This window comes from Acinonyx jubatus, chromosome B2 (genome assembly GCF_027475565.1).
Source record: "Acinonyx jubatus isolate Ajub_Pintada_27869175 chromosome B2, VMU_Ajub_asm_v1.0, whole genome shotgun sequence".
Classification (NCBI taxonomy): domain Eukaryota; kingdom Metazoa; phylum Chordata; class Mammalia; order Carnivora; family Felidae; genus Acinonyx; species Acinonyx jubatus.
In genome coordinates, this window is record NC_069385.1 from 138598947 (window position 1) to 138614437 (window position 15491).

The 15491-nt window shown below is 44.4% G+C and overlaps 1 protein-coding gene across 6 annotated transcripts in view; it reads left to right on the forward strand.

The window, feature by feature from the left end:
* The window catches only part of KDM1B (lysine demethylase 1B), a 62283-nt gene that overhangs the window by 24157 nt on the left and 22635 nt on the right, over positions 1–15491 (forward strand). For all 6 annotated transcript variants that reach the window (XM_027040387.2, XM_053223198.1, XM_053223199.1 and 3 more), the window contains 5 exons: positions 4306–4344; positions 8266–8470; positions 10723–10907; positions 14254–14430; positions 14822–14896. In XM_027040387.2, coding sequence (XP_026896188.1) covers positions 4306–4344; positions 8266–8470; positions 10723–10907; positions 14254–14430; positions 14822–14896 — 681 coding nt within the window. The remainder of the gene's footprint in view (positions 1–4305; positions 4345–8265; positions 8471–10722; positions 10908–14253; positions 14431–14821; positions 14897–15491) is intronic.

Consider the following 15491-nt stretch of genomic DNA (forward strand, 5'->3'; position numbering starts at 1 on the left):
TTTCATTATAATATTTAAAGTAGAGCTCAAGCCAGAGATCAGTCAAAAATAGACTATTTTTTTAGGCTTCGTGCCCAGTGCAGAGCCTAATGTGGGGCTCGAACTCTCAACCCTGAGAACAAGACCTGAGCTGAGATCAGAGTCAGATGCTTAACTGATTGAGCCACCCAGGCACGCCCCAGCTATTTTAATAGACGCTAGCCTTTGGACCATTTTCACCCAGCCTGTTTTTGTGAAGTTTCTGAACAGTTGTTCTAAACGATTAAAAAAAATATTTTGTTGTATGGAAACCAATTTGACAATAAATTTCGTATTTAAATAAATAAAAATCTTAAAAAAATATATATTTTGGATAACTTGCATAATGTTACTTACTAAATGCTAGGTGTGTTTTACACGCAAAATTTATGTGAAAATCACTTCGTCCTGTCCTTCAACTGGCTGTTGTTTGGCTGTGGTTTAACTGTGGTTTGGAGTTACCCATGACCCCTCTTATCTTTTACGCGTGACGATGGAAAATACAATTTTGACTTCATTTCTACTGATGGTTCAGGTCATTTGTGTCCCTTTTCTCATTGAACTTGATTTTTCTTTGGGTGGTCCGTGTCATTTTCATTTTCTTAAATTTAAGCCACTTTGAAAAGTCTAAGGTTTTCTTTAGAATGAGCTTGTTTTTAGAAAAATAGTGTATTTGTCATTGAAAAATTGAAGCAGTATAGAAGAGAACAAAGATGATAGCAAAAAACAAATTCATTGAGTCACCATCATGAAATAACCATTGTTAGATGAGGTTTATTCAAGAGTGTTCCCACATCTGTGCGAGGAGAAGGCCTGGTTGACAGATACCTTCATACTGAGGAAAAGTACTCTTGCTGGTTTTATGTTAAATGATTGCATTTATTTATTCTTTAGTCTTTATTTTTTTAGCTTTTGAAAAAAATTTTATTTTTAGATAATCTCTACACCCAGTGTGGGGCTCAGACTCAACACCCCAAGATCAAGAGTTAGACGTTTCACTGACTGAGCCAGCCAGGCACCCCTAAGTGATTGCATTTAATACAACAAAACTTAAAAAAAGAACAAGCCAAAGTGAAGGAAATTGCTGAACATGGGATGATTATTTCTTCATCACAAGGGATAGTAGTTTCTAGAAACCCCCTAAAAGGTTGAGATAACATACAATGAGAATGTTAGGAGGTTGGAATCGCTGTTTCTTTATTTTTGAGAAAGAGCACCCATGAGCATGAGTGGGGGAGGGACAGAGAGAGAGAGAGAGAGAGAGAGAGAGAGAGAGAGAGAGAGAATCCCAAGCAGGCTCCAGGCTCTGAGCTGTCAGCACATAACCCAGTGTGGGGCTTGAACTCACAAACTGTGAGCTCATGGCCTGAGCCGAAGTCAGACACTTAACCAACTGAGCCACCCAGGCACCCCTCTTCTTAACCACCTGAGCCACCCAGGCTTGCCATTTTAATCATAAATGTCATAAAATGGCATATTTTAATCTTAGATGTTACAAGTTGACACCTGGCCATGAAAGGGGAGAAAAGCAAGTTACATCACACTTCAGTCCACCTCACCTTTTCCTTGCTCCTAATTCTTGTTAGTGTTTTCTTGTTTGGTTTTATTTTCTAGTTTGCCTTGCTGGAGTAGCTGTTGTGTTATTTTCTGTAACCGTGATTCCTCTGCTGTTTACTCTTAGTCCTGTGTTTCTGTGGCTTTACTGCTCTCCATGATTTCTTTTAGCACGGTTCCTTCTCTCCCCACATCTTTATTTTGATTCATCACATGGTTGGAAATATTTTAACAAGTCCTTTTTCTCAGTGGAGCTCAGAGGTGTCAGATTCCTTACGTTTTTGAAAATGTAATTGTCTTTCTCTCCTCCTGCTTCCCACCGTCTTTAAGTTCAAGGTTTTATGGTCTTCTTAAATTCCAGCTTCTAACTATGGTATCGCATTTTCCCAATCTCCTTTTTCTCTCCAGAGATCTTCCTTTGAGACCCATTGCTGTAGTCTCAATTGATTGCCATCCATAGCCTGATCTTTTGAAATATTTATTTAAATGGTGTTTATTGACCCAGAGTCACTTTGGTCTTCAGCTCAGTATTCTGTCAAGGACAAAGTCTGGAAGGGTTTATTTGTAAAACAACATTAAACAGAATGGTAGCGAGCGCCACATGCTGTTTTGGAGCTTGCTTTTGTCGGTTTATATCTCTTAAAGATGCTTCTGTATCAGTGGATAAAGATCTCTTTTTTCTTAAAGACGGCATAATACAGTCCACTGAATGGATGGATCCTGATGAATTTAGTCTGATTAAAGGGTATGTGGGTGACTTTTAAATGTTTACTGTTACTGACATGCTACAGTGAATAGCTTTGTATCTATGCTGTTTTCAGTATATTTGTAGAATCATTTCCCAGAAATGAAGTTTTTTTTTTCTTTTTTTAATGTTTATTTATTTGAGAGAGAGAGAGTGTGTGAGGAAGGGTCAGAGAGAGAGAGGGAGACACAGAATCCTCAGCAGGCTCCAGGCTCTGAGCTGTCAGCAGCACAGAGTCCGACGCGGGGCTGGAACCCACAAACTGCGAGATCATGACTGGAGCTGAAGCTGGACGCTCAACTGACTGAGCCACCCAAGCGTCCCAAGTTTTGTGTGTGTGTGTGTGTGTGTGTGTTTTAATGTTTATTTTTGAAAGAGAGCCTGAGGGTCTGGGGGGGGGGGGGCGGCCAGAGAGAGACACACACACAGAATCTGAAGCAGGTTCCAGACTCTGAGCTGTCAGCACAGAGCCCAACTTGGGGCTTGAACTCGAGAACTGTGAGATCATGACCTGAGCCGAAGTCGGAAGCTTAACCGACTGAGCCAAGTGTCTCTAGAAGTGAAATTTCTGTGTCAAAGTATATACGGTCATTTTATTGTGAGCTAATGCATAGATATGAAAGAGGATTTATAATGTTATGTAAGGAACAAAGAAGCAAAGCAAGCACTCAGATACCCAGCATCCAGTTTTAGAAACAGAGCCCTACCAAGGCCTCTGTAACACCCTGGGTGCCCCTTGGTAATTACCTTTCTCTTCTTCCCCTGCAAGTATCCTGCAGAATTCAGAATTCTGCATTTATTATTCCTCTGCTTTTTGTTGCAGAGTTAATTCGTATTTATGAAACTAAAACAACATGTAAAGTGTTCTGTGTTTCTGTACTGGTTATAAATTATGTCGTATGGTTTGTATTCCTCTGCAACTTGCTTTTTCACATGCATCCATGTTGATGCTTAAGCTCTGGTTCTTAATTTTCCCTGCTGTGCAGTCTTGCCTTGCATAAATCTACCTACCACAGTGGATCTGTTCTCCTGTTTGTGGATGTGAGGATCGTTTCTCATTTTGGGTCTGTTAGATACAGTGAGCATTCTTGCACATGTGCAAGAGTTTCTCTGGACTATATTCCAGGGGCCAGATTTGCCGGGCCATATGGGATGCCAGTCTTCAGTTTATTTGGGTAACTTTCTTATTGAAGTATACCATGCAAACAGGCAATGCCCAAATCCAAATGCATAGCTCACTGAACTTTCTCAGAGTCCCCCTTTAGCCAGCTCCCAGTGAAGAAATCCAACACTTCTCAACCCCTCAGAAGCCCCCTGCACCCCCTTTCGCTCATACCCTCCATCCCAACTCACAGTCCTGGCTTAGAACACTGGACCTGTTTTGCTGGCTTCTGAGCCTTATGTAGATGGACTCCTACGGTATGTGCTCTTCTGGGCCTGGCTTCTTGGTCCCTGTTACGTGTGGGAGCGCGTCCTTGTTGTAGCGTGTGCTTTGTGGCTCGTTCCTTCTGATCGCCGTGTAGTGGTCTGCTCTTTGAACGTAACACACTTTATTTATTCTACTCTCGATGGACTTCTGCGTTGTGTTTAGCTTTTTTCTATTACAGACAGTGCTCCTTTGAACATTTCTGCTACGTCTGTTGGTGCACATGTGTGAAGGTGCCTCTCGAAAATCTGGCGGAGTTTGAATCGCTGGGCATGCAGCTTGTATGTCTTAAGCTGTGAGAGAGGGTGCCCAGTTATCACACATCTAAGTGTTGCCTATTTTGTCAAATCGCTCTCTAGATCATTCTCTTCTCTTTACCTTTCCACCTGGGGCATCTTTACGGGAGTGGCTGGGTCTCCCGCACTCTCACTCCTGCGGTGTTTTAGCACACTTTTTGCTTTGGCTAATGGAGTAGGTGAAAAGGGGTGTCTTACGGAGGGCACATTGACACACCTGTATTTTGTAAGCAAATCTAGTTAACACTTGTTTTTCTCTTTTGCAGCCTGAGACCTCAGATCATTGTTGCCTTCCAGAGGATCTAGTGAGTATCTGTGCACGTCCTAGACTACAGTTCAGTGTGCCTTCGATGATAAGTACTGAATAAGTCAGTGACAATAACGGTTTTATGAGTTTCTCTTTGGGTGCCGATCAAAGGCTTTTGATCTGACATGACACCTGTATGATGGACATGTCAGCAGTAGTGGTATCATGGGTGACCCCCCCACCACCTTAAAGAGAAGTAATTCTCTTGCTCCGAGTTAAAAGGGAAGGAGCTGAAGGCTTGCCTTAATACAAGCATCAGCCTTGTTATACTGGTTTCTTGTGGGTGACTTTGTGACCTTATCTCCATGTGAATCCTTCCAGGGGAAGAACAAGAGGCCCGTAATTTGATGGTCTTGGCCCACATTCAGCCACGAGAGTATTCTTGTGTGTTCTGACCTCTGTGTAACTGCTCTGTCCTGTCCCTGCCCACATAGGGGAGGGAAGCAGCATTTCCTGCAGGCGAAGCCTCCTCATGTTTCAATTATGGATCCTTGCTACCCGAGCTGGCAGTCTCCGTGGCCCATACAGCCCGGTCCTATGGCTGTTTCAGAAAATGACTTTTTACATTTCTGAGTTCCTAAAATTCTGAGATTCTGAGTTATTCTGCATTTCAGTAATACAGGGGTGTTAATTTGCAGTTTTTCTACATGTCTGAAGCTCAGGAACTGTGACTGATTTTTACACCAAGGGAGGATTGACACCTCTTAAATCTACTTGAAATCCATTCTGTTATATAAAGGGGTGTGTGAAACACACGCCTATTTTTAATAAATAATTTTACCTTCAAGCATTTCCATAGGAAAGCAGTGGCCCAAATATTTTCTGGATTCAAGGTAGGATGAGATTATAGATAGAAAGGAAAAAATGACTATAAATATAGTTGCAGTACCTTATGGATCTGTCTTCTGACATCAGACCCTTTTGCATGCAGAACAATCTGAAACTTTAGGACAGAGGCCATATTCTTGGGATATAAGAACTTTAAAAAGTTTGGAAGAGATCAGGCCACCTGGGTGGCTCAGTTAAACATCTGCCTCTTCAGCTCAGGTCATGATCTCAGGGTTTGTGAGTTTGAGCCCCACGTTAGGCTCTGTGCTGAGTGTGGAGCCTGCTTGGGATTCTCCCTCCCTGCCTCTCTCCCTGTCTCCCTCCCCCTTTCCCTCTCCCTGTCTCTTCCTCCCCTCTCTCCCTCCCCCTCCCCTGCTTGCTCTCTGTCTCTTTCTCAAAATAAATAAAAATAAATTTAAAAATAAAAGTTGGGAAGAGTTCCCAGATTTGACCTGCCAGTTACTTGTGTTTGGCTAAGAGAGAGTCAGGAGCAGCTGCTTGACCCTGGTTCTATTCCTGTGGCTTTTAGGGTCACTTTGAAAGCAGGCTGTGAACTTGGAGTGCTGTATAAGCTTCTGAGAGCTGCTGTAACAAATGATCATAACCTGAGTGGCTGATGGCCACAGAAGCCTCTTGTCTCCTAGTTTCAGAGGCTATGAGTCTGAGATGAAGGCCGCTGTCCCCCTGAAGGCTCCAGGGGAGCGTTCATCCTGCATCTTCCAGCTTCCAGTGTTACGAGCCACCCTGGGCGTTCCTTGGCTTGTCCAAGTATCACTGCATTCTCTGCCTTGTGACCCTCTTCCTGTGTGTCTCCCCATCCCTGTGTCTCTTTTCCTCCCCCTTTTTTTTTAAACTTTTTTTTTTAAGTTTATTTATTTTGAGAGAGAGAGAGAACAGGACAGGCAGAGAGAGGAGGTGAGAGAGAGAATCCCAAGCAGGCTCTGCACCGTCAGCACAGAGCCCAGTGCGGGGCTCTAACTCACGAACCGTGAGATCAAGACCTGAGCCAAAATTAAGAGTCAGAAGCTTAACTGAGCAACCCAGGCGCCCCTCTTCTCCTCCTCTTATGTGGCTGTTAGTTGCAGTGAGTTTAGGGCTCACTCTCCTCTAGTGTGACTAATTACGCTTGTCAAGACCCTGTTTCCAAATAAGGTCACATCCTGAGGTTCTGGGTGGACACAGACTTTGGGGGAGCACCATTTAACCCAGTGTAGTGGCTACTTCATTAACTGTGCTAATCGATTGACTATATCAAGTATGATTTCTTCTATGGCATGTGTAGTGAAGGTGAGAGCTGGGTACTTGATGGTGCATCAGCCGAATTCTTGCCGCATGTCCAGGAGTGGCCACTGTGCCGAGTGGATGCTCTCAGAACGGCAGGATGGAGTGCTGGTGCATCAGTTGCTGTTGGAGCTGCTCACATCCCAGGGCAGAGGCTGGTTGGAGCACCTTCAAGTCAGCTTCAGGGGGAAGAAGGATTGGGAGCAGGTATCAGGGTGACAGGGCCTCTCTTGGGTCCTCAGTTCACCAACAGCTGCAAGACCCAGGAAGCAGAAGAGATTGGGAAGAGCTTGGGTTCATGTTTGCTGGGGCACTTCCATTCTGACCTCTGCACGGTCCATGTGGATGGACTGTCAGGGTCTGAACGCTCCATGTCCTTTCTCCTTGGGGTTATGCTGGGAAGGAGTCCCCAGAGGCAGCCCTGGTGTGTCGGGGAAGGAACTGAAGTTTCTGTGCTTTTTCAGTGTAGCGCACAGGCAGGCCGCAAGGGTAGCCTTGAGAACAGATTGCAAATTGAAATGCCTGCAGGGGCTGAGCTGGTACAGCGAATGTGTGAAGCAGCTGGGAATAACTTATAGGGGGTGTTGGGGCCCTTAGTAAACTGAAAAATGCTTGTCCCACGCTTGGACCCTGTGAAAGGTGAGGGGCAAGCAAAAGGCATCCGCGGACCGCATTCGCCCTCTGGACCTCGAGTTCACAAACCCCCACTTGATGGCAGGTTGCATCTGCTCAGAGCCTGGAGAGCTGACAGCAGAGGGTCCCTGAGCTCAAGGTTCTCCTGTGTCAGATTCTTAGAATTCTTGGAACATACATTCAAGATCATGTTTAGAAAAGGCCGTCTGACACAGGATTGGAGGCAGTGTCGCTTTAGAAGCCAAGTAAATGTGATTTTTAGTGCAATAGTCATCCTGCAGATGCTTCGATCCGATGACTCCATATGTTAAATCAGCTCTGGAATGCGATCACATATTTTAAGGCCAAAAATAGCTGCTTTTTTCATTTCTACATTTAGCATCTTATTTTGATAGTTGTAGTGTACTCCTCCCTCTGAAAGTTTTTAGTACCTTCTAACAAAAAGGAGTAATGCTTGGCTGCTTCTCAGGAGAGCTGTTTTTTTCTGCCTAGTTTCGTAATTTCCATTATCTTCCAATCCTAAGTAAAAGGGGGTGGGGGGGGGGGCGGGATAGACCATGAATGATTACTGACCAGAGAGAAGTTTCTTGTGTCAGATTGAAACCTGAGCTTGCAGCGTAGTGGACTATACTGACTCTTACATTACGTGTAATTATGCTGCACAGATAATAACGTTGTACTGGACGCAGCTTTATTTGGTGTTGGAGGTTGGGGGTGTTGGTGTTTGAGGGGCACAGGAGGAGGCTGTTGCTGTGCTTCTGAAAGATTTCTGTTAGGAAACGCTGTCTCCGTGGACCCTTGGCTATTTTTTCTTTTTTTATTAATGTTTGTTTTTGAGAGAGAGTGTGAGCCGGGGAGGGGCAGAGAGACAGAGGGGACTGAGGATCCAAAGCAGGCTCTGTGCTGACAGCAGCCAGCTGATGTGGGGCTCGAACTCACAAGCTGTGAGGTCATGACCTGAGCCGAAGTCGGATGCCCAAGTGACTAAGCCACCCAGGCGCCCCGACCCTCGGCTCTTTTTGTTTCTAAATCGGAGTGTGCAGAACTCTGGTGTAGGGTGGTTGAGTGTGAGAGGGCCGTGGGTGAGTGACGCACAGCGTCCTCTGTCCTTGGCTGGGTCTGCACGTACGGTTTTTGTCTGCCATTGCGCCTCTCTGTCTTGTCTGCCCCGTTTCAGAGGGTGTCGGAAGTTTCCAACCACTGGTGGTACTCCATGCTCATCCTCCCTCCTCTGCTGAAAGACAGCGTGGCGGCACCCCTGCTCTCTGCCTACTACCCCGACTGCGTGGGCATGAGCCCCTCCTGCGCCAGCACGCACCGCGCGGCCGGCAGCACCAGCCCCGGGAAGCTGGAGCCCTCCAAGGCGGCCCCCTCTGCGCTGGGTGAGAGCCGGTCGTGGCCCTCCCTGCTTCCCCTCCCCCTCTTTCCCCGGGCACGTGTGGGCGAGCAGAACGCAAAAGACATTTTCTTAATATGTGTGGCCTGATAGAAGGCCCCTCATTATTTCATGCATTTAGTTATGCCGTGGCTCAGTTGTATCATTTGTGTAGATCGTGCAGTTAATTTCCCCTCCATAGTGTGAAGTCCGTAACACCCATCCAGGAATTGTGTCTACGGAGTTGAAGGAGTAATTTTTATTTATTTTTTTAACAACATTTTCTTTTTATTTCTTTTTTTTTTTCCTTTTTTACATTTATTTGTTTTTGAGAAACAGAGTGAGACAAAGTGTGAGTGGGGGAGGGGCAGAGAGAGAAGGAGGCACAGAATCTGAAGCAGGCTCCAGGCTCTGAGCTGTCAGCACAGAGCCCGATGAGGGGCTCGAACCCACAAACTGTGAGATCATGACCTGAGCCTTAGTCGGACGCTTAACCGACTGAGCCACCCAGGTGCCCCATCTTTTTTTTTTTTTTAACGTTTATTTATTTTTGACAGAGAGAGAACGAGTGGGAGAGAGACAGAGAATCCCAAGCAGTCTCTGTGCTGTCAGCACAGAGCCCAATGTGGGGTCCAACCTCATGAACTGTGAGATCGTGACCTGTGCCAAAGTCAGCTGCTTAACTGACTGAGCCACCCAGTCACTCCAAGGAGTTTTTTATTTGAAATTTAGGTGGCTACATAATTTGAAGATAATGTAAACTCAGACATACTGGAAGATAGTTTTGACTGTATGAGTCGTCCTTCTTTTTTTTTTTTTTTTTTTCCTGTCTCCCCAGTCTCTCTGCTTCTAATGAAGCCGTTGAAAATCTCAGCTAAGTGATCCACTCTTGAAAATAATCCAAAACATCAGGTCAGGCCAGACCTGCTGTTGACCGTTTACTTTAAATGGATCTTTAAAATTCTCTACTGGAATTCTTAGTGTACAAGGAACAATTTTAGACCTTCCTCTGTCTGGACACTAACAAACTTCATGTTTGGTGATGCAAATAGATTTTGACCTGGAAGCATTTTTTAAAGGTTTTTAACCAAATAACACTGGGCCCTCTAAAAATGTGGAGGTGGTCAGAATCAAAGCTTAAGTGATAAATTCCAGGGTTAATGAAGGTACAATGAAACAGGCTTGCAAATGCTATATGTGGGTATGGGCATTTGTGAGGGACAGTTTGTGAATTGAAAACCTTAAAGTAGATAGACACCCTTTATTCTAGGAATTTATCCTAAATTAATTATTGAAGTGAATTATCAAATGTGAGTCCAAAGATTTATATTGTATTGTTGATAATAGTGAAATAATTAGATGAAAATTCAATGTGCAGCAATGGGGGAGTGGTTAAATCATGGGAAAATACTCTCTGTCCATTGAAGTCATGTTTAATGACATAGGGACAATGTTCTTGAAAGGCAGATTAGCAAAAAGCATATTTTTCTGGCTTTAGAAAAAACTAAGTACCTGTTATATTAATAGTCTCTGTTCATAGAAACAGCACTGAGGATAGATTATCCCCTTAAATGTTACCGCACTGTTCAAGGATTCTCAGAGGAGTCAGGGATTGATACGTACCTCTATGAACCTATTCATTGTTTTAAAATTTTTTAATGTTTTATTTATTTTTCAGAGAGAGAGAGAGAGAGTGGGGGAGGGTCAGAGAGAGAGAGGGGGAGACAGAAGCCAAAGCAGTTTCAGGCTCTGAGCCATCAGCACAATACCTGACGTGGGGCTCGAACTTACAAGCCGTGAGATCATGACCTGAGCCGTTCAACCGCCTGAGGCACCCAGGCGCCCCATTTTTTAATCAGAAAAATTCCAATGAGTTAACATCTATTTCCATGGGGAGTTCACGTTCACAGAGTTTCAGTCTTACAACATACAGAATTTCGGGGGATTTGTTGCACAGCAATGTGGATGTGCTCAACCTGGCTGCACGCAACACCTGAACTCGGTGAAGGTGGTCGATTTTATGGCAGGTGTCGTTACCCCAGTTAAAACTTAAAAAAAATTTTCCATGCCAGGGAAGTTTGTGAGGAAAGAATGGGGAAAATAGGTAGTTCGTGTGTATTTCATCGGCTGGACAGAGGAAGCAGGAAATTTATTGTAGGACAGACCACGGCGCTTGCAGTTTGGTCTTGCCCTGGCGTTTCCCTGGTTTGGGTTTGGAAGTTACGGCCGTGGGATTTGCCCGTCTGTGTCTTCTGTCAGCTCCAGGCATGAACCGGTACTTCCAGCCTTTCTATCAGCCCAACGAGTGCGGTAAAGCCCTGTGCGTGAGGCCAGACGTGATGGAGCTGGACGAGCTCTATGAGTTCCCGGAGTATTCCCGAGACCCCACCATGTACCTGGCTCTGAGGAACCTCATCCTCGCGCTGTGGTACACTAACTGCAAAGTAAGTGAAGGGACGTGAGCTGACGCGTGCGGGCGGAGGCCGCCCTGGGAAGAGAGGGGCTGCGATAGCCGTGGGGCGGGGCGGGGGGGACCCTCTAGATCGGGGATTCTCCACCTGCGCACTGCGGACATTTGGGTGGATAGTCTTTGTATGGGGGGCTGTCCCGGGCACCGTAGGATGTTGCGCGGCATCCCTGGCCTCTGCCTTCTAGGTGCCACTAGCTCAGCCCTGGTGGTGACCATCAGAGGTGTCTCCAAGTATTACCCAAGGGGTGCGAAGTCTCTGTATCCTGAGAACCACCACTTCAGATCATATCAGAATTCTTGACTCTAGTGAGTGCGTGTATGGCACAGAGTTGGTTCCGAGCGCGTTCTGCTGTGAATGCCAAGAGGAAGAGAAGTAAAACGTTAAAGATTGTGTCATAAACCCCCAGAGGCAGAGAGTCTTAACATCGTATTATCCTCCAACGTGGAGACTAGTGAGTTCTTTGCTGTTTGCTGGGACTGAAGAGATGTCAGGGGCCTCACGCAGCACCTACCTGGAAAGGGGTGAGGCTAAATGAGAAGGGAATATGAGCTTCAAAACAGCAACAACAACAACAACAACAACAAAGGATTTCCTAACCCTAATATTTTTCTGATTAATTTCTTCAATTGTCTGAGGAACTGCTGAATCCAGAACCTTTGGCAAGACTGCCAAATTAATCTTGATTAAAGAAAGATATTCCAGGGGCGCCTGGGTGGCTCAGTCGGTTAAGTGTCCGACTTCGGCTCAGGTCATGATCTCACTGTTGGTGAATTCGAGTCCCACGTCCAACTCTGTGCTGACAGCTCAGAGCTTGCTTTGGATCCTCTGTCTCCCTCTCTCTCTGCCCCTCCCCCGCTCATTCACCCTCCCTCCCTGTCTGTCTGTCTGTCTCTCTCTCTCTCTCTCTCTCTCTCTCTCGCAAATAAATATTTAAAAGAATAGATACTCCAGTTCCACCCTGGTATCTCACTGGGTTAGAATCCAGTATGAGGTGGCCTGATTAGGTTATGGCTGTTACTACAACTTATATGAATTATGTAAGTGGGTTAGACAAGGCAGACTTGTTCATTTCCTTCCCAGCAGGCCTGAGGTAGATGCTCAATAAACATTTGCTGAACTGAACAAAATTGTGGCCAGAATTTCCTGTAAATAAGTTGCAAAGATACACTTTTCAGAAAAACAGTCTTGGATTCATTTTTCTTCACGTTTCTTTTCATTTGACTTTGAAAATCGATTGATACAGGTGAAGAAGCTTACAGAAAAAAATCCTGAACTTATCAGCCTGGATCTATTTTAATATTTAATAAAATAGTATGTATTACCTATGTTTAATATTTTAGTGGGAAAACACATATATAGAGGCTATGAGTCAAAGATTTTGAAATTATTTTTATTTTCATGAAAACAAGTTTCTTTACCTTCTGCAGCATTGCAAGCCAATGTTATTTCTTGATTACTTGGAGCATGTACTTGACCCTTGAACAATCTGAGGGTTAGAGGCATTGACTCCATCCCCTACCCAGTCAAAAATCCACATACAACTTTTGGGTCCCCTAAAACTTCTAATAGCCTACTGTTGACTGGAAGACTTACCAGTAACATAAGCAGTTGATTCACACACGTTTTGTATGTTGTGTCTATTGCATAGTATATTCTTAAAGTCAGCTATAGAGAATATTATTAAGAAAATCGTAAGGGGACGCCTGGGTGGCTCAGTCCGTTAAGTGTCTGACTCTTGATTTCAGCTCAAGTCACGATCTCGTGGTTTGTGAGGTTGAGCCCTGAATCTGGCTTTGTGCTGACAGTGTGGCGCCTGCTTGGGATTCTTGCTCTCTCCGCCCCTTCCCCCACTCGCTCTCTCTGTGTGTCATGACACTGGGTCAAGGCTACGTTAATCTTGAATCTTTGAAATGTTCCGAGACCTTGCCAAAGTTGGGATGAGTAGGGAAAGGCAGTGTCTTTTGTTCTTGTTTATTTATTTTGAGGGAGAGAAAGGGGGCACGTGTGAGGGGGAGGGGCAGAGGGGGAGAGAGAAAGAATCCCAAGCAGGCTCCAGGCCGTCAGCAGAGCCTGACATAAGGCTCGATCTTACGAACCTTGAGATCATGATCTGAGCCAAGATCATGAGTCAGACGCTCAACCTACTGAGTCATCCAGGCACCACTCTCCCCTTTTTAAACAAGTTCCTAAATCTGTCTTCTCGTATCAGTGATGAGAATCCAGCTTTTCTGCCAGTACCAGTGGCAGTGTGGGCTTCAGCAGTGGCCCTCGCTGTGTGGTTTATTGAGTCAAGAATGTATTTACGATGTGGTCAGCTCCCTCTAGCTGTCCTTCTCTGGGACGGGAGAGGATTAGGAGAGAAAATGCAAATTGCTGTATCTTCCTTTTGTCCCTTTCTTCTTTTTGTCCTTCACAAGGCAAACCTCCCTCTGATCTTACTGTATCTTTGTGATACCTGATGGACTCATATACCCTGAAAGGTGGTTTTTTTTTTTAATTGTAAAATGCAATGTAAAATTTACCATTTTTACCTTTGTAAAATGTACAGTTCAGTGGCATTAAGTAAATAGTGTTATATGATTGTCTCCATATCTAGTTCTAGAACTTTTTTGTTACCCCAAGAGGAAACCCCACACCCATTAAGCAGTGACTCTCCATTCCTCCCTTCCCCCAGTACTAGTCTGGCAACCACTAGTCTACTTCCTGTCTCTGTAGACTTGCCCAGTGCGGTAGTTTATATAAATGGAATCATGCAACATGTGGCCTTCTGTCAGTTGCTTCTTCATTTAACATCACGTTTTCAGGGTTCATCCATGTGGTAGCAGTCATCAGAACTTCATATAATTTTTTTTAATGTTTTATTTATTTTTGAGAGAGGGTGCATGAGAGGGGGAGGGGCAGAAAGGGAGGAAGACAGAGGATCCGAAGCAGGCTCGTTGCTGACAGCGGTGAGCCCAACATGAGACTTGAACTCACAAACTGTAAGATTATGACCTGAGCAGAGATCAGAGGTTTAACCGACTGAGCCACTCAGGCACCCCAGAACTTTCATTTCTTTTTATGGCCAGGTAATATTCCATGTGTGGGTATACCCCTTTGGCTTATCCATTCATCCGTTGATGGACACTTGGATAGTTTCCACCGTTTTGGCAGTTTGAATAGTGCTGCTGTGAGTTTTGTTGGAACCTACGTTGTCAGTTCTTTTCAGTGTGTATGAGTGGAATTGCTGGGTCATATAGTCATTCTGTTTAACTTTTGGAGGAACCAAGAGTTATGTGTTGTATTTGTTTTAACAGTTTGGTTTTGTTTTCAAACACAGGAAGCTCTTACACCTCAGAAATGTATTCCTCACATCATCGTTCGGGGTCTCGTGCGCATCCGATGCGTTCAGGAAGTGGAGAGGATACTTTATTTTATGACGAGAAAAGGTCTCATCAACACAGGGGTTCTTAACGTCGGCACTGACCAGCATCTTCTTCCTAAAGATTACCACAACGTAGGTGACTGTTGCTTTAACGTAGGTGACACCACCATGATCAGTGCTAGCATGCAGATACTAGTGAATACTAGTTAATGATACTAGTAACAGCCACATTATCACCACAGAAATTATAAAGCAAGATGTTTGTAGAATGTGTGTTGCTCTGGGGAAGAGTGTCAGGAACTGTAAGGCGGAGGGGACTCCTTAAGACCAGTACTTCCGTGTTCTTTAGGAAAATAGCTTTCTGGGAACATTAAAGAAATGTAGATGAGCTAACATGGCTTGGTGGTTAGTACCTTCTAGAACAACTAACACGGTATATTGTTTTATCGTTTTCATTTCTCTAATTGGATCCTTCCCCCTCCCTCCATTTTTTAAATTTTTTTTATTTTTTTTATTTTTAAAGAAATCAGTCATCATTATCGGGGCTGGTCCAGCAGGATTAGCAGCTGCTAGGCAACTGCATAACTTTGGAATTAAGGTAAGATTTTGGGACATGAAGTTGATAACAGATGGTTAACCATTCCTTTGGTCCAGATTTTCTAAGATTTAGAAACCAGTTTCTGATTTTAGTGGGCAGTTCTAAATGCACTTCATCTTTGTATCTTTAAAATCTTTGCAATTGGTTCTAGAAAAGATAAAAAATTTTTTAGAATTGGTTTAATAAAAGAAAGAGTTTAGACAGCTTTACACAGGGTTTTAGACTCCTAATGAGCGAGTCAGAAGAGATTCTGTGCAGGTATGAAAGCAGAAATTTTTCCCAGGTGTTATTGACACTATAGAGGGGACATTGGGAAAAAGTCTGTTTTTGCAATAGCTTGAGACAGCTAATAGCAGCTTAGAAGTTCACCATTTCTTGTATAAAAGTTTCTGAAACACACAGTGAAATTTGCATATTTTTTTTTTCGAGTAACCTCTGTCCTCTGTGCCCAACATGGGGCTTGAACCCACAACCCTGAGAATGGAGAGTTGCATGCTCTACCAACAGCCAGCCAGGTGCCCCTCAAAGGCACACTTTGACTCTCACTCTGAGAAACAAAAATCTCTGCTTTTGGAAGCAAGATTGAATTAATCTG